Consider the following 18,959-nt stretch of genomic DNA (forward strand, 5'->3'; position numbering starts at 1 on the left):
AACTTAATATCGTTGGTAAATCCAAAAATTACTGCACCCAGAAGCAAGGGCAGAAATAAGGCTTTAGAAGTACTTATATCAACATGTAGTCAAAAGATAGATAAAAATACACTCTGCACCTCGCCACAGCTCTGCTGTGGCGCCTACCTGCCCCCGGGGTACTTCGAATCAAGTTTCCAACCCTTTAGACCAGCTACACAGTCCAGGAGCCACTGAGTTACTGTTTGCTGCTGCTAAGCCTGAAGAAAGTGCTCCAAAATAGGCTCCGCCCCTTAAGGTCAAAAGTCAGAGTAGGCCCAAACAGGCACTAAAGTAAAAACACACACACAATAAAACCCTCAAGCATAAAACCAATAAGTTTTAAGTGCCAAAAATAAAAAACATAAAACATTGTTTTTTATATTGTCTCCCATGTCACATAATGCCCAAATATCAACTAAAGATAAATATAATATAGGGACTCCAGTAATATCCCTCTTATAAAATAGGTTTTACTGCTTACCCCATTCCCATACAGGGAAATAATGCCAGCCAGTTCTGATACACCAAGTCTCCTCAGAAAAAAGGCTGCACATACCTTAATGCTGCTTGTAGCATGAAACCGGTCTCCACACTGAAGATGTCTCATGGTTAACTTCAGAAGTCTTGTGGGAACCAGCATAGATCTTAGTTACAAATGCTAAGATCATCAAACCTCAGGGCAGAAATCTTCTTCCATATACCCCTGAGGAAAATAGTATGCAACGGTACCATTTAAAATAAAAAACTTCTTGATTGAAGAAACTAAACTAACACCTCACTTTACCATCTCTTCCTAGTATAACACAGGCAAAGAGAATGACTGGGGGTGGAGGGGAAGGGAGGGGCTATATATACAGCTCTGCTGTGGTGCTCTTTGCAACTTCCTGTTAGCAGGAGGTTAATATCCCACAAGTAAGGATGAAATCCGTTGACTCGTCATATATTTGTAAAAGAAAACAACATTAAAGCAAAATTTTCAATTTCCTTATATAGCAGCATAGCCCTCTGAGCATATAGAAGGCAAGAAGCACATAGGAAGTGGGGTGAAAAATAAATGTAAAATTTTTTAGCGCCATTTATGACGCACAACACAAAATTATGTTGACATTTTTTTGGGCGCCAACAACATCCGGAAATGACGCAACTCGCGTCATAACAAACGCAACCTCGTGCAAGGAAACCTGACGTCAACTAAGACGCCGAAAATTACGAACTTGGGTCATCAAAAATGTACCTTCACGACCAAAAAATTCTTGCACCAAGAATGACGCAATAAATAACAGCATTTTGCGACCTCGCAAACCTAATTTGCCCACAAAATTAAAAGAAAAACAGTCAATTTGAAAAAAGGACTATACCCCAGGTAAGAAAAATAACTTCCTAAAACATGCTTCCCAAACTGAAACTGACTCATACCTGACTCATGGTAAATATAAGTAAAATACATATATTTAAAACTTTATATAAATATATAAAGCACCAAACCATAGCTGAGAGTGTCTTAAATAATGAAAACATACTTACCGAAAGACACCCATCCCACATATAGCACATAATCAAACCAGTACTGAAAAAAGTATCAGCAGACGTGATGGTAAATAAGAGTATATAGTTGATCTGAAAAGGGAGGTAGGAGATGAATCCCTACGACCGATACCAGACAACCCTTGAAATGATTTCCAGCAAGGAAAACCATAAAATCAATAGGCGATACTCCCTTCACATCCCTCTAACTAACACTGTACTCTGAGAGGAATTGGGCTTCAAAATGCGCTTATCATAGAAGACATAGAATAGAAAAAATTAATTTATCAGGTAAGCATAAATTTACTTTACTTCTATAAGGTACGACGAGTCCACGGATTCATCCTTTACTTGTGGGATACAATACCAAAGCTATAGGACACGGATGAACGGGAGGGACAAGACAGATACCTAAACAGAAGGCACCACTGCTTGAAGAACTTTTCTCCCAAAAAACAGAATTTATGCTTACCTGATAAATTACTTTCTCCAACGGTGTGTCCGGTCCACAACGTCATCCTTACTTGTGGGAATATCTCTTCCCCAACAGGAAATGGCAAAGAGCCCAGCAAAAGCTGTCCATATAGTCCCTCCTAGGCTCCGCCCACCCTAGTCATTCGACCGACGGACAGGAGGAAAAAACAGGAGAAACTATAGGGTGCCGTGGTGACTGTAGTTAAAGAAATTAATTCATCAAACCTGATTAAAAAACCAGGGCGGGCCGTGGACCGGACACACCGTTGGAGAAAGTAATTTATCAGGTAAGCATAAATTCTGTTTTCTCCAACATTGGTGTGTCCGGTCCACGGCGTCATCCTTACTTGTGGGAACCAATACCAAAGCTTTAGGACACGGATGAAGGGAGGGAGCAAATCAGGTTACCTAAACAGAAGGCACCACGGCTTGCAAAACCTTTCTCCCAAAAATAGCCTCCGAAGAAGCAAAAGTATCAAATTTGTAAAATTTGGCAAAAGTGTGCAGGGAAGACCAAGTCGCTGCCTTACATATCTGATCAACATAAGCCTCGTTCTTGAAGGCCCATGTGGAAGCCACAGCCCTAGTAGAGTGAGCTGTGATCTTTTCAGGAGGCTGCCGTCCGGCAGTCTCGTAAGCCAATCGGATGATGCTGTTAAGCCAAAAGGAAAGAGAGGTAGAAGTCGCTTTTTGACCTCTCCTTTTACCAGAATAGACGACAAACAGAGAAGATGATTGTCTGAAATCTTTAGTAGCTTCTAAATAGAATTTTAGAGCACGGACTACATCCAAATTGTGTAACAAATGTTCCTTCTTTGAAACTGGATTCGGACACAAAGAAGGTACAACTATCTCCTGGTTAATATTCCTGTTGGAAACAACCTTTGGAAGAAAACCAGGCTTAGTACGCAAAACAACCTTCTCTGAATGGAACACCAGATAGGGCGGAGTACACTGCAGAGCAGATAACTCAGAAACTCTTCTAGCAGAAGAAATAGCAACTAAAAACAAAACTTTCCAAGATAACAACTTAATATCTATGGAATGTAAAGGTTCAAACGGAACCCCTTGGAGAACTGAAAGAACTAGATTTAGACTCCAGGGAGGAGTCAAAAGGTCTGTAAACAGGCTTGATCCTAACCAAAGCCTGAACAAATGCTTGAACATCTGGCACAGCTGACAGTCGTTTGTGTAACAAGACAGATAAAGCAGAAATCTGTCCCTTTAGAGAACTCGCTGATAATCCCTTATCCAAACCTTCTTGTAGAAAGGAAAGGATCTTAGGAATTTTGATCTTATTCCATAAGAATCCCTTGGATTCACACCAGCAGATATATCTTTTCCATATTTTATGGTAAATTTTTCTAGTTACCGGTTTTCTGGCTTGAACCAGAGTATCTATCACGGAATCTGAAAACCCACGCTTTGATAGAATCAAGCGTTCAATTTCCAAGCCGTCAGCTGGAGAGAGACTAGATTTGGATGTTCGAATGGACCCTGTAAAAGAAGATCCTGTCTCAAAGGTAGCTTCCATGGTGGAACCGATGACATATTCACCAGGTCTGCATACCAAGTCCTGCGTGGCCACGCAGGAGCTATCAAGATCACCAAGGCCCTCTCCTGCTTGATCCTGGCTACCACCCTGGGAATGAGAGGAAACGGTGGAAACACATAAGCTAGGTTGAAGGTCCAAGGCGCTACTAATGCATCCACTAGAGTCGCCTTGGGATCCCTGGATCTGGACCCGTAGCAAGGAACCTTGAAGTTCTGACGAGACGCCATCAAATCCATGTCTGGAATGCCCCATAATTGAGTTAACTGGGCAAAGATCTCCGGGTGGAGTTCCCACTCCCCCGGATGAAATGTCTGACGACTCAGATAATACGCCTCCCAGTTTTCCACTCCTGGGATGTGGATCGCAGATAGGTGGCAGGAGTGATCCTCCGCCCATTTTATTATTTTGGTCACTTCTCTCATCGCTAGGGAACTCCTTGTTCCCCCCTGATGATTGATATAAGCAACAGTCGTCATGTTGTCTGATTGGAATCTTATGAATCTGGCCTTTGCTAGTTGAGGCCAAGCCCTGAGAGCATTGAATATCGCTCTCAGTTCCAGAATGTTTATCGGGAGAAGAGACTCTTCCCGAGACCATAGTCCCTGAGCTTTCAGGGATTCCCAGACCGCGCCCCAGCCCACTAGACTGGCGTCGGTCGTGACGATGACCCACTCTGGTCTGCGGAAGCTCATTCCCTGGGACAGGTGGTCCAGGGTTAGCCACCAACGGAGTGAGTCTCTGGTCTTCTGATCTACTTGAATCACTGGAGACAAGTCTGTATAGTCCCCATTCCACTGTTTCAGCATGCACAGTTGTAATGGTCTTAGATGAATTCGCGCAAAAGGAACTATGTCCATTGCTGCAACCATCAACCCTACTACTTCCATGCACTGAGCTATGGAAGGACGTGGAACAGAATGAAGAATTTGACAAGCGTTTAGAAGTTTTGACTTTCTGACTTCTGTCAGGAAAATCCTCATTTCTAAAGAATCTATTATTGTTCCCAAGAAAGGAACTCTTGTCGACGGAGACAGGGAACTTTTTTCTATGTTCACTTTCCATCCGTGAGATCTGAGAAAGGCCAGAACGATGTCTGTGTGAGCCTTTGCCATTGAAAGAGACGACGCTTGTATTAGAATGTCGTCCAAGTAAGGTGCTACTGCAATGCCCCTTGGTCTTAGAACCGCTAGAAGGGACCCAAGTACCTTTGTGAAGATCCTTGGAGCAGTGGCTAACCCGAATGGGAGAGCCACAAACTGGTAATGTTTGTCCAGAAAGGCGAACCTTAGGAACTGATGATGATCTTTGTGGATAGGAATATGTAGATACGCATCCTTTAGATCCACGGTAGTCATAAATTGACCCTCCTGGATTGTAGGTAGAATCGTTCGAATTGTTTCCATTTTGAACGATGGCACTCTGAGAAATTTGTTTAGGATCTTTAAATCCAGAATTGGTCTGAAAGTTCCCTCTTTTTTGGGAACTACAAACAGATTTGAGTAAAATCCCATTCCTTGTTCCGCCGTTGGAACTGGGTGTATCACTCCCATTTTTAACAGGTCTTCTACACAATGTAAGAATGCCTGTCTCTTTATTTGGTTTGAAGATAAGTGAGACATGTGGAACCTTCCCCTTGGGGGTAGTTCCTTGAATTCCAGAAGATAACCCTGAGAAACTATTTCTAGTGCCCAGGGATCCTGAACATCTCTTGCCCAAGCCTGAGCAAAGAGAGAGAGAGAGTCTGCCCCCTACTAGATCCGGTCCCGGATCGGGGGCTACTCCATGCTGTTTTGTTAGCAGCAGCAGGCTTCTTGGCCTGCTTACCCTTGTTCCAGCCTTGCATCGGTTTCCAAGCTGGTTTGGTTTGCGAAGCATTACCCTCTTGTTTAGAGGATGCAGAGTTGGAGGCCGGTCCGTTCCTGAAATTGCGAAAGGAACGAAAATTAGACTTATTCTTGGCTTTGAAAGGCCTATCTTGTGGGAGGGCGTGGCCCTTTCCCCCAGTGATGTCTGAGATAATCTCTTTCAATTCTGGCCCAAAGAGAGTTTTACCCTTGAAGGGGATATTAAGCAATTTTGTCTTGGAAGATACATCCGCTGACTAAGACTTTAGCCAAAGCGCTCTGCGCACCACAATTGCAAACCCTGAATTTTTCGCCGCTAATCTAGCTAATTTCAAAGCGGCATCTAAAATAAAAGAATTAGCCAACTTAAGTGCGTGAACTCTGTCCATAACCTCCTCATACGGAGTCTCTCTACTGAGCGACTTTTCTAGTTCCTCGAACCAGAACCACGCTGCTGTAGTGACAGGAACAATGCACGAAATGGGTTGCAGGAGGTAACCTTGCTGTACAAAAATCTTTTTAAGCAAACCCTTCTTTGAAAGCACAATTATCCTCGATAGGAATAGTAGTGCGCTTGTTTAGAGTAGAAACTGCCCCCTCGACCTTAGGGACTGTCTGCCATAAGTCCTTTCTGGGGTCGACCATAGGAAATAATTTCTTAAATATAGGAGGGGGAACAAAAGGTATGCCGGGCTTCTCCCACTCCTTATTCACTATGTCCGCCACCCGCTTGGGTATAGGAAAAGCGTTGGGGTGCACCGGAACCTCTACGAACTTGTCCATCTTGCATAACTTTTCTGGAATGACCAGGTTGTCACAATCATCCAGAGTAGATAGCACCTCCTTAAGCAGTGCGCGGAGATGCTCTAATTTAAATTTAAATGTCACAACATCAGGTTCTGCCTGTTGAGAAATTCTACCTGAATCTGAAATTTCCCCATCTGACAAAACCTCCCTCAAGGCCCCTTCAGATTGGTGTGAGGGTATGACAGAGCAATTATCATCAGCGCCTTCCTGCTCTACAGTGTTTAAAACAGAGCAATCGCGCTTTCTCTGATATGCAGGCATTTTGGATAAAATATTTGCTATGGAGTTATCCATTACTGCCGTCAATTGTTGCATAGTAATAAGCATTGGCGCGCTAGAAGTACTAGGGGCCTCCTGCGTGGGCAAAACTGGTGTAGACACAGAAGGAGATGATGTAGAACTATGTCTACTCCCTTCATCTGATGAATCATCTTGGGCAACTTTACTATCTGTGGCAGTACTGTCCTTACTTTGTTTGGACGCTATGGCACAATTATCACACAATTTTGAAGGGGGAGACACATTGGCTTTCATACATATAGAACATAGCTTATCTGAAGGCACAGACATGTTAAACAGGCTTAAACTTGTCAATAAAGTACAAAAACCGTTTTAAAACAAAAACGTTACTGTCTCTTTAAATTTTAAACAGGGCACACTTTATTACTGAATATGTGAAAAACTATGAAGGAATTGTTCAAAATTTACCAAATTTTCACCACAGTGTCTTAAAGCATTCAAAGTATTGCACCCCAAATTTCAGAGCTTTAACCCTTAAAATGAAGAAACCGGAGCCGGTTATAGTTTTAACCCCTCTACAGTCCCAGCTACAGAGCCTTCTAGGAACCTTTCAACTACTTTCAGATCCACACACATGCATCTGCATGTCTTGCTCTCAAAAGTAACTGTGCAGTAATGGCGCGAAAATGAGGCTCAGCCTACAACAGGGAAGGCCCTTCCTGACTGGAAAGGTGTCTAACCCAGTGCCTGACGTTAAAAAACGTTCCCCAAGTTTATTAGTGTGAATTTCAACATGAAGATGTATAAAATGCCCAAATAAAGCAATCGATTTTGCCCATAAAAGTGTCTACCAGTTTTATAGCCCATATTAAGCCCTTTATTCTGTTTGAGACTAAGAAAATGGCTTACCGTTCCCCATGAGGGGAAATAACAGCCTTCCAGCATTACACAGTCTTGTTAGAAATATGGCTAGCAGTTTCTGCTTAATATGGCTTAAGCAGAAAAGTCTGCTAACTGTTTCCCCCAACTGAAGTTATTTCATCTCAACAGTCCTATGTGGAAACAGCAAACGATTTTAGTTACTGCTGCTAAAATCATCTTCCTCTCACAAACAGAACTCTTCATCTTTTTCTGTTTCAGAGTAAATAGTACATACCAGCACTATTTTAAAATAACAAACTCTTGATAGTAGAATAAAAAAACTACAACTAAACACCACATACTCTTAACCATCTCCGTGGAGATGTTGCCTGTGCAACGGCAAAGAGAATGACTGGGGTGGGCGGAGCCTAGGAGGGACTATATGGACAGCTTTTGCTGGGCTCTTTGCCATTTCCTGTTGGGGAAGAGATATTCCCACAAGTAAGGATGACGCCATGGACCGGACACACCAATGTTGGAGAAATAGCCTCCGAAGAAGCAAAAGTGTCAAATTTGGAAAATTTGGAAAAGGTATGAAGTGAAGACCAAGTCGCAGCCTTACAAATCTGTTCAACAGAAGCATCATTTTTAAAAGCCCATGTGGAAGCCACCGCTCTAGTAGAGTGAGCTGTAAGTCTTTAAGGAGGCTGCTGTCCAGCAGTCTCATATGCCAAACGGATGATGCTTTTCATCAAAAAAGAAAGAGGTAGCCATAGCTTTTTGACCCCTACGCTTTCCAGTATAGACAACAATATACAAAACAAACAGAGAAGATATTTGACGGAAATCTTTGGTCGCTTGCAAGTAAAACTTCAAAGCAAGAACCACGTCCAAGTTGTGCAAAAGACGCTCCTTCTTAGAGGAAGGATTAGGACACAGGGAAGGAACAACAATTTCCTGATTAATATTCTTATTAGTAACAACCTTAGGAAGGAATCCAGGTTTGGTACGCAAAACCACCTTATCAGAATGAAAAACAAGATAAGGCGAGTCACATTGCAATGCAGATAGTTCAGAAACTCTTCGAGCCGAAGAGATAGGAACTAAAAACAGAACTTTCCAAGATAGAAGCTTAATATCTATGGAATGCATAGGTTCAAACGGAACCCCTTGAAGAACTTTAAGAACTAAATTCAAACTCCATGGCGGAGCAACAGGTTTAAACACAGGCTTGATTCTAACTAAAGCCTGACAAAACGACTGAACGTCTGGAACATCTGCCAGACGCCTGTGCAGTAAAATCGACAAAGCAGATATCTGTCCCTTTAGGGAACTAGCTGATAACCCCTTCTCCAATTCTTCTTGGAGAAAGGACAGAATCCTAGGAATCCTGATCTTCCTTTATGAGTAGCCTTTGGATTCACACCAATAAAGATATTTACGCCATATCTTATGATAAAACTTCCTACTGACAGGCTTTCAAGCCTGAATCAAGTTATCTATAACTCTGAGAAACCCCGCTTGGATAAAATCAAGCGTTCAATCTCCAGGAAGTCAGCTGCAGAGAAACTAGATTTGGATGCTGGAACGGACCTTGAATGAGAAGGTCACGTCTCAGTGGTAGTGTCCATGGTGGTAGAGATGACATGTCCACCAGGTCTGCATACCAAGTCCTGCATGGCCACGAAGGTGCTATCAAAATCACCAAAGCTCTCTCCTGTTTGATTCTGGCAATCAGACGAGGGAGGAGAGGAAATGGTGGAAACACATAAGCCAGGTTGAACGACCAAGGTACTGCTAGAGCATCTATCAGTACAGCTTGAGGATCCCGTGATTTGGACCCGTAACAAGGAAGTTTGGCGTTCTGACAAGACGCCATCAGATCCAATTGTGGTGTGCCCCATTGATGAATAATTGTGCAAACACCTCCGGATGGAGTTCCCACTCCCCCGGATGAAAAGTCTGACGACTTAGAAAATCCGCTTCCCAGTTCTCCACTCCTGGGATATAGATTGCCGATAGATGGCAAGAGTGAGTTTCTGCCCATCGAATTATTTTGGTAACCTCTATCATCGCTAGAGAACTCTTTGTCCCCCCCTGATGATTGATATATGCTACAGTCGTGATATTGTCAGACTGGAATCTTATGAATCTGGCCGAAGCCAGCTGAGGCCACGCCTGAAGCGCGTTGAATATCGCTCTCAGTGCTTTCAGGGAATTCCAGACTGCACCCCAGCCCAATAGGCTGGCGTCCGTCGTCACTATGACCCACGCTGGCCTGCGGAAACACATTCCCTGGGACAGATGATCCTGTGACAACCACCAAAGCAGAGAGTCTCTGGTCTCCTGATCCAGATTTATCTGAGGAGATAAATTTGCATAATCCCCATTCCACTGATTGAGCATGCATAGTTGCAGTGGTCTGAGATGCAAGCGAGCAAACGGAACTATGTCCATTGACGCTACCATTAGTCCGATTACCTCCATACACAGAGCCACGGACAGCCGAGGAATGGAATGAAGAGCTCGGCAGGTGGTTAAAATCTTTGATTTCCTGACCTCCGTCAGAAAAATTTTCATGTCTACCGAATCTATCAGAGTTCCTAGGAATGGAACTCTTGTGAGGGGAATAAGTGAACTCTTTTTTACGTTCACCTTCCACCCGTGAGATCTTAGAAAAGCCAACACGATGTCCGTGTGAGATTTGGCTAGTTGTTAAGTTGACGCCTGAATTAAGATATTGTCTAGATAAGGCGCCACTGCTATGCCCCGCGGCCTTAGAACCGCCAGAAGGGACCCTAGCACCTTTGTGAAAATTCTGGGAGCTGTGGCCAACCCGAAGGGAAGAGCCACAAACAGGTAATGCTTGTCTAGAAAGGCTAACCTGAGGAACTGGTGATGATCTTTGTGGATAGGGATGTGCAGATACACATCCTTTAAATCCACAGTGGTCATAAATTGACCCTCCTGGATCATTGGTAAAATAGTCAGAATGGTCTCCATCTTGAAGGATGGGACTCTGAGGAATTTGTTTAGGATCTTGAGATCTAAAATTGGTCTGAATGTTCCCTCTTTTTTGAGAACCACAAACAGATTGGAGTAAAACCCCTGCCCTGATTTTGGAACTGGGCATATTACTCCCATCGTATATAGGTCTTCTACACAGCGTAAGAACGTCTCTCTTTTTGTCTGGTTTACAGACAATCGAGAAAGATGGAATCTCCCCCCTTGGAGGAGAATCTTTGAAATCTAGAATATACCCCTGGGTCACGATTTCTAAAGCCCAGGAGTCCTGAACGTCTCTTGCCCACGCCTGAGCAAAGAGAGAAAGTCTGCCCCCTACTAGATCCGGTCCTGGATCGGGGGCTGCCCCTTCATGCTGTCTTGGTGGCAGCAGCGGGCTTCTTGGCCTGTTTACCCTTGTTCCAAGTTTGGTTAGGTCTCCAGACTGACTTGGATTGAGCAAAATTCCCCTCCTGCTTTGTGGCAGGGGAAGAGGTAGAGGGACCACCTTTGAAGTTTCGAAAGGAACGAAAATTATTTTGTTTGGTGATCATCTTATTTGTCTTATCCTGAGGAAGGGCATGGCTTTTTCCTCCAGTGATGTCCGAAATGATCTCTTTCAGTTCAGGCCCGAATAGGGTCTTACCCTTGAAAGGGATGGCTAAAAGCTTAGATTTTGATGACACGTCAGCAGACCAGGACTTAAGCCATAACGCTCTACGCGCTAAAATGGCAAAACCTGAAATCTTTGCCACTAATTTAGCCAGTTGAAAAGCGGCATATGTAATGAAAGAATTAGCTAGCTTGAGAGCCCTAATTCTATCCAGAATATCATCTAATGGGGTCTCAACCTGAAGAGCCTCTTCTAGAGCCTCAAACCAAAAAGCAGCTGCAGTAGTTACGGGAACAATGCACGCTATAGGTTGCAGAAGAAAACCCTGATAAATAAATATTTTCTTTAGAAGACCCTCTAATTTTTTATCCAGATCTTTGAAAGCACAACTGTCCTCAATAGGTATAGTTGTACGCTTAGCCAGGGTAGAAATAGCTCCCTCCACCTTAGGGACCGTGTGCCACGAATCCCGCATGGGGTCTGATATGGGAAACATTTTCATAAAAGTAGGAGGGGGAGAAAACGGAATACCTGGTCTATCCCACTCCTTAGCAACAATGTCCAAAATCCTGTTAGGGTCCGGAAAAACATTAGTGTAAACAGGAACCTCTAGAAAGCTGTCCATTTTACACAATTTCTCTGGAATTACAATAGGGTCACAATCATCCAGAGTCGCTAAAATCCCTGAGCAACAAGCGGAGGTGTTCTAGTTTAAATTTAAAAGCAGTCATATCTGAGTCTGTCTGAGGGAACATCTTTCCTGATTCAGAAATCTCTCCCTCAGACAGTAAATCCCTCACCCCCAACTCAGAACATTGTGAGGGTACATCGGATATGGCTAATAAAGCGTCAGAGGGCTCAGCATTTACTCTCACACCGGACCTACTGCGCTTCCCCTGCAACCCAGGCAGCTTAGATAATACCTTTGTGAGGGTAGTATTCATAACTGTGGCCATATCTTGCAGGGTGAAAGAATTAGATGCACTAGAAGTACTTGGCGTCGCTTGTGCGGGCGTTAATGGTTGTGACACTTGGGGAGAATTAGATGGCATAACCCGATTCCCTTCTGACAGAGAATCATCCTGCAACATACTTTTATTAGCTAAAATATGTTCTTTGCAATTAATTGCCCTTTCAGTGCATGAGGGACACATTTTAAGTGGGGGTTCCACAATGGCTTCTAAACACATTGAACATTGGCTTTCCTCAATGTCAGACATGTTAAACAGGCTAGTAATGCCACAAACAGGCTTGAAAAAAACATTATTTTAGTGAAAAAATAACAATCTTAAAAAACGGTACTGTGCCTTTAAGAGAAAAAAAAGCATACACGTTCTGCAAAACAGCTTAAAAATAGTCAAATCGATTACATTTTTTGCATGAATACTCAAAATATGCAGCTAAGTTTGCCCCACAAGGAAAGGAACACTTAACCCTTTATAGTGAAAAACTGGATAATTAATAAGGCCTAATACGGAAAAAACACCCCCTGCACTCACGGATTGGAAAAATGGGGTTAAAGCTTCGATTTGGCCGAACACTTCCACAAGGGCCCACCGGAGTTGGAGCTTGCTGCTTGCTCTGCAAATACAAGTGCGCAACTGAGGCGCGAAAATAGGTTCCGCCCATCTCGCTCAATGTTTTGCAGCCCAAATGAACAGCACCAGAGCGGTCTGAAACTAGCCATGTGGGTTCTGAGACCCCCAAAAAAAGCCAAGTGTACCCTCCAATAAGCCTCAAAAACGTTACTACCAAAAAACGTTATCAGCACTCCCAGTTCAATAAACGTTTGCCCACAAACATACAAACTCAGTGTGAACCATTGTTTATGAGCCCTTTATAAGCAAGCTTAGTAATACCCCTCTTCATTTAGGATTACTGCTTACTCTTACCCTCATGGGGATACAGTCAGCCATTCTGAAATACCACAGTCTCTCCAGAAAAATTGACTGAACATACCTCACTGCTATATAGCATGAAAACGTTCTTCACACTGAAGTTTCTTGTACTCCTCAGCTATTCTGTGGGAACTGCTCTGGATCTTAGTGACAAATGCTAAGATCATCAGCCTCCAGGCAGAAGTCTTCATCCATCTGCTGCCTGAGAGTAAATAGTACACACCGGTACCATATAAAATAAAAAATTCGAGGAACAGAGAGAAACCCTAAATGCCCCCATATCCTCTATGGAGGTGCTTGGGGCTATCAGAGACCTCAAACCAGGGAAGGCGGCGGGGCCGGACGGATTCCCCGATGAATACTATAAGCTATTTAAAGTCATACTAATCCCACATCTAGTTAAAATCTGTAACTATATTATGGAGGGAGGGGTTGTCCCACCCGAACTCCTGACTGCAAAGATAGTAGTAATTCCTAAACCTGGGAAGGATCACAAAAAATGCCAAAACTACCGCCCAATATCCCTAATTAATCAGGACCTTAAAATTTTTACTAAAATATTAGCGAACCGGCTCAAACATATCATACCCCACCTGGTACACCCGGATCAGATGGGTTTTATCAAAGGTCGGGAAGCCCCGGACAATATACGCAAAGTAACTAACCTGGTACAGGCCCTGACAGACTCAAAAACGCCTTCTCTACTCCTATCGTTGGATGCGGAGAAGGCGTTTGATCGCATTGACTGGGGATATATGTTTTTGGTGTTACATAAGATGGGGTTTGAGGGAGCCATTATTAAAGCATTGAGGGCCATCTATTCCACGCCGGGAGCTCAGGTCTCATCAGCAGGATATAAATCTCAACACTTCCCAATTCCTAATGGAACCAGACAGGGGTGCCCTCTGTCTCCATTGCTTTTTGCTCTTTGCATAGAGCCTTTAGCTGCTAAAATACGCTCACAGACAGATATAACAGGACTTAAGACAAACAAGATGGAATATAAAATGGCCTTATTTGCGGACGACATACTTTTGACTTTGACGAACCCCCTGATATCATTGCCTATTCTCCACCAAACACTGGACACATTCTCATCTATTTCGGGATTTAAGATAAATGCAGAGAAATGTGAGGCTCTTCCCATAGCGATCCCTCGACAGACACAGGAGATACTAGAAACAAATTTTCACTTTAAATGGATGAAACATACTCTAAAATACCTAGGGATCTACCTCCCCTCCTCCCCGTCACTACTGTATAAAGTTAACTACCCTCCGCTGTTCAGGCAGATTAGGAAAGACATAGCAAAATGGAAAAATTACAAGTTCTCGTGGCTGGGCAGAGTGGCCTTGGTTAAGATGAACATCTTGCCGAGGATACTATATCTATTTAGAACCCTACCTGTTAAAATGGTTAAAACAGACTTAGAGACAATACAAAAAGACATACTAGGTTATATCAGGGGAGACAAAACAAAAAGAATAGCGAGGCCAGTTTTGTACAGACATAAAAATCTAGGAGGCATTGGGGTCCCTAACCTATTAGAATACTATGATGCTGCCAGATTGGCACAAGATAGCCTCTTATTGAAGAGGAACACAGAGATCATATGGCCCACTTTAGAAGCGACTTTGGGAGGATGGGACGAGACTGACGCTATACTTTGGGATTCCGAAAAAACACAGTCCCCTAGAGTGACGGATAAAACTTATACTACAAATCTCACTATAAACACTTGGAAAAAAGCAAGTAATAAATTTAAGCTTCTGCCACAATACTCCCTATACATCCCGATGAGATATATCTTACCTGATGAACTCAGGGCTCAAATACAGAAATGGGAAAACAAGGGATTGTACAGAGTAGCAGACTTTATGGAAGGCGGAGCTATACTCTCATTCATTCAATTGCAGACAAAACTGAGCCCCCTTAAACTTCATTGGTATTTATATTTACAGATGCAATCCGCAATGCACTCATATATAAGGAAAACTAGAGATGGCCACACAACACCATTAGAAGATATGTGTAAAACAAAGGACCGTACTAGACACACTATATCCATTCTATATATAGCCATACAGGATTCACAGATCACGACCAAAACCTCTACTATGTTGGCATGGGAGAGGGAACTACATATTAGTAAAGACAATAAAGAATGGGAATCAATATTTCAAAGGGCAGACAAAGGACTCCTAAGTGTGGACCTAAAGGAAAATATTACTAAGACTATACACCGATGGTATCTGACACCCACTAGAACAGCCCATATGCATGCACAGGGAAACCCACTGTGTTATAGAGGGTGTGGAGAAAGAGGAACATATAGACATATGTGGTGGGACTGTGGAGTAATGTCAGGTCTATGGAAAACTCTGTCTTCTTTCCTTAGTCGGATCCTGAACGAAAAAATAGATCTCACAATTCAACAGGCCTTATTGCACATCCCTATCAATAGACTTAACAAACACATAAATACATTTATTAGGATATTATGTACAGTCACCCGGACATGTATAGCCAGGTACTGGAAGACAGGTAGCCCCACCTGGACAGAGATATACAATAAAATTCAGTACACGTATAATATGTACGACTTAACATCCAACACCTTAGATAATAAGGAAGTAGTCCAGGCGATATGGTACTATTGGATAGCAAAATGAAGGGTAGACACTTGAAACTAACGGAAGAGTTGATCTTAGGTGGCTAATCTGCACATTGATACCTATATCTATAGCAGTATACATAACAAATACTGAGACAGAATGTGTCGTCACTCCCCTTCCCCATCCCTTCCCCCTTTGACCTTTGATAACCTATTTTACCTAACCTTACCTCCCCTTAGAGTTGTATTCTTTAATAGTTCAGCAGTATGTGCCTTGAGTGGGTTGGCTCAGATCTACCTAAAAGTTTTGGTAGGGTTCAGCGGAGGGCAAGCCTTCTATCAGACACAAGTACTGTACTATCTCTTGCCAAGGATTGCACAACAGTGTGAAGAAAAGGTATTTATTCTTCAACTGCTGGCCCACCATGGTTGTGTAAATTTCAGTAGCAATAACTGAGTTGTCATAACAATTATTAACTGTATCATTTACTGTTTAGAAACGTTTACGTACAAACCTACACTCTGGATCCCATAATCATTGAGATTGCTGCAGAGGAAGGTATTTCTGTTTCTGTAAATGTTTATTACTTATGAGAAATAAAAAATATTCAAACATAAAATAAAAAATTCTTGCTTAAAGTAAATAAAAACTAATATTTTATCACCTCTTTCACTTTACCCTTCCTAGTACTTAAGAGTAGGCAAAGAGAATGACTAGGGGGTGGAGCTAAGGGAGGAGCTATATAGACAGCTCTGCTGTGGTGCTCTTTGCCACTTCCTGTTAGCAGGAGGATAATATCCCCCAAGTAAAGGATGAATCCGTGGACTCGTTGTACCTTATAGAAGAAAGTAGGTTTACTAAAAAATCTATTTTTTTGTAGGATCTAATGAATTTAAAGGCTACCTTGTTATGTTCTTTAAGCATGTATAAATCAAATTGTATGCACCTACCTTAAAATGACTGTGTCATTTGATCGGTTCAAATAACCTTCATTAGCAAGCAAATCAAGACGAAAGAACCGGTTGTATCCCCAGCACTCTCCAACTTCAAAATCAGAAGCAAATTCTCGAATTATGTTTTTAGCTGGGTCATTAGAAGATTGGTGAACCATTTCTACACGATATTCATACCTAAAACATATATATGTATATACAAATTACACAGAACTACAAATTAAAACAAAAAAATATTTGGCAGTTTAGAAACATATGCATTTTATTTGTTTTCAATAATCTGGTAATGGGTGTGTATTTCAGTTCTGAATAGAAACATTTTTGCTATGCACGTTAGCAAAAATGTTTCTAGTAAATGCAATCACTGTTTCAGTGATAGCTTTCACTGTGCACTGGGGCAAAGGATATCTAGATATGTTCTGGACACCTAAATTAAAAAAACGTCAAGGATTCTAAAATACCTATCAAGTGGGTGCACTAACCAGAGTGTAGCAATAAAACATGTTTAAAAGTAAAACAATCAGAACAAATATATAACAATATAATGTATAGTGTTGTGAGAGTTTAGAACATTCTAACAGGTGGTCAATACAGTTAAAGTGATGGTAATAGTGAAGTAGAACTGAATTTATTTATTTTTTAAAGAAATTTTTTGCTTTATAAATATAAGTTTTACATCTCTGTAATAGTTTTCATTCATTACCCCTTTCATTTTCCTTTCGGTCTTCTAGTGATGCATAGAAAAGTCGACCAGTACTGCGACAACTTAATCACAAAAACAAGCGTTCTGATCAACTGTTTACTAATACGTCATTGGGCCTTCCTATGATGCTGTAAAAATGCATCCCCTTACCAGATTCTATTGTGCATGCATTTAGCACATACCAGAACACCTCATAGAAAAGAGTGAGCCTTTTGGCTAACTTTACGATTGGCTGACAATCAAAAATGTCACAATGAGAAAAAAAAAAAAACAACTGTATTGCTGAAGAGGGGGGGGGGGGAATCAGCAGAAGTGAGGATGTTATAAATACATTACAATAAAATTATAATTTATAAACAACTTGGGGGGGGGGTTATTCCATATATGTGTACTCTTAAGCTATTATACTATATTGCACAAAAGGGTACAGTTTACCATCACTTTAACCCCTTAAGGACAAGGCCATTTTTCAATTTCTTACCCTTAACAACCATTGCTATTTTTACATTTCTGCAGTGTTTATGTTTAGCTGGAATTTTCCTCTTACTCATTTACTGAACCCACAAAAATTATATACCGTTTTTTTCGCCATTAAATTAACTTTCTAAAGATACCATTATTTTCATCATATCATATAATTTACTATAAAAAAATTTATAAAATATGATGAAAAAATTGAAAAAATACACTTTTTCTAACTTTGACCCCCAAAATCTGCTACACATATACAACCACCAAAATAACATAATTTATGTAAGAATTTACCTGATAAATTCATTCTTTCATATTGGCAAGAGTCCATGAGCTAGTGACGTATGGGATATACAATCCTACCAGGAGGGGCAAAGTTTCCCAAACCTCAAAATGCCTATAAATACATGCCCCACCACACCCACAATTCAGTTTAATGAATAGCCAATAAGTGGGGTGATAAGAAAGGAGCGAAAGCATCAACAAGGAATTGGAATAATTGTGCTTTATACAAAAAAATCATAACCACCACAAAAAGGGTGGGCCTCATGGACTCTTGCCAATATGAAAACAATGAATTTATCAGGTAAAATCTTACATAAATTATGTTCTCTTTCATGTAATTGGCAAGAGTCCATGAGCTCGTGACGTATGGGATAGCAAATACCCAAGATGTGGAACTCCATGCAAGAGTCACTAGAGAGGGAGGGATAAAAATAAAGACAGCCAATTCCGTTGAAAAAAGAATCCACAACCCAAATCAAAAAGTTTTAATCTCATAATGAAAAAAAACTGAAATTATAAGCAGAAGAATCAAACTGAAACAGCTGCCTGAAGTACTTTTCTACCAAAAACTGCTTCTGAAGAAGAGAAAACATCAAAATGGTAGAATTTAGTAAAAGTATGCAAAGAAGACCAAGTTGCTGCTTTGCAAATCTGATCAACAGAAGCTTCATTCTTAAAAGCCCAGGAATTGGAGACTGATCTAGTAGAATGAGCTGTAATTCTCTGAGGCGGGGCCTGACCCGACTTCAAATAAGCTTGAAGAATCAAAAGCTTTAACCAAGAAGCCAAGGAAATAGCAGAGGCCTTCTGACCTTTCCTAGGACCAGAAAATATAACAAATAGACTAGAAGTCTTTCTGAAATCTTTAGTAGCTTCAACATAATATTTCAAGGCTCTTACCACATCCAAAGGATTTAAAGATCTTTCCAAAGAATTCTTAGGATTAGGACACAACGAAGGGACAACAATTTCTCTACTAATGTTGTTGGAATTCACAACTTTAGGTAAAAATTTAAATGAAGTCCGCAAAACCGCCTTATCCTGATGAAAAATCAGTAAAGGAGACTCACAAGAAAGAGCAGATAATTCAGA

The 18,959-nt window shown here is 41.6% G+C and overlaps 1 protein-coding gene across 1 annotated transcript in view; it reads right to left on the minus strand.

Annotated features, from left to right (window-relative positions):
- The window catches only part of TRIM37 (tripartite motif containing 37), a 1,136,753-nt gene that overhangs the window by 617,955 nt on the left and 499,839 nt on the right, over positions 1-18,959 (minus strand). The window contains exon 13 of the mRNA XM_053707386.1: positions 16,406-16,585. Coding sequence (XP_053563361.1) covers positions 16,406-16,585 — 180 coding nt within the window. The remainder of the gene's footprint in view (positions 1-16,405; positions 16,586-18,959) is intronic.

This window comes from Bombina bombina, chromosome 3 (genome assembly GCF_027579735.1).
Source record: "Bombina bombina isolate aBomBom1 chromosome 3, aBomBom1.pri, whole genome shotgun sequence".
NCBI classification, from domain to species: domain Eukaryota; kingdom Metazoa; phylum Chordata; class Amphibia; order Anura; family Bombinatoridae; genus Bombina; species Bombina bombina.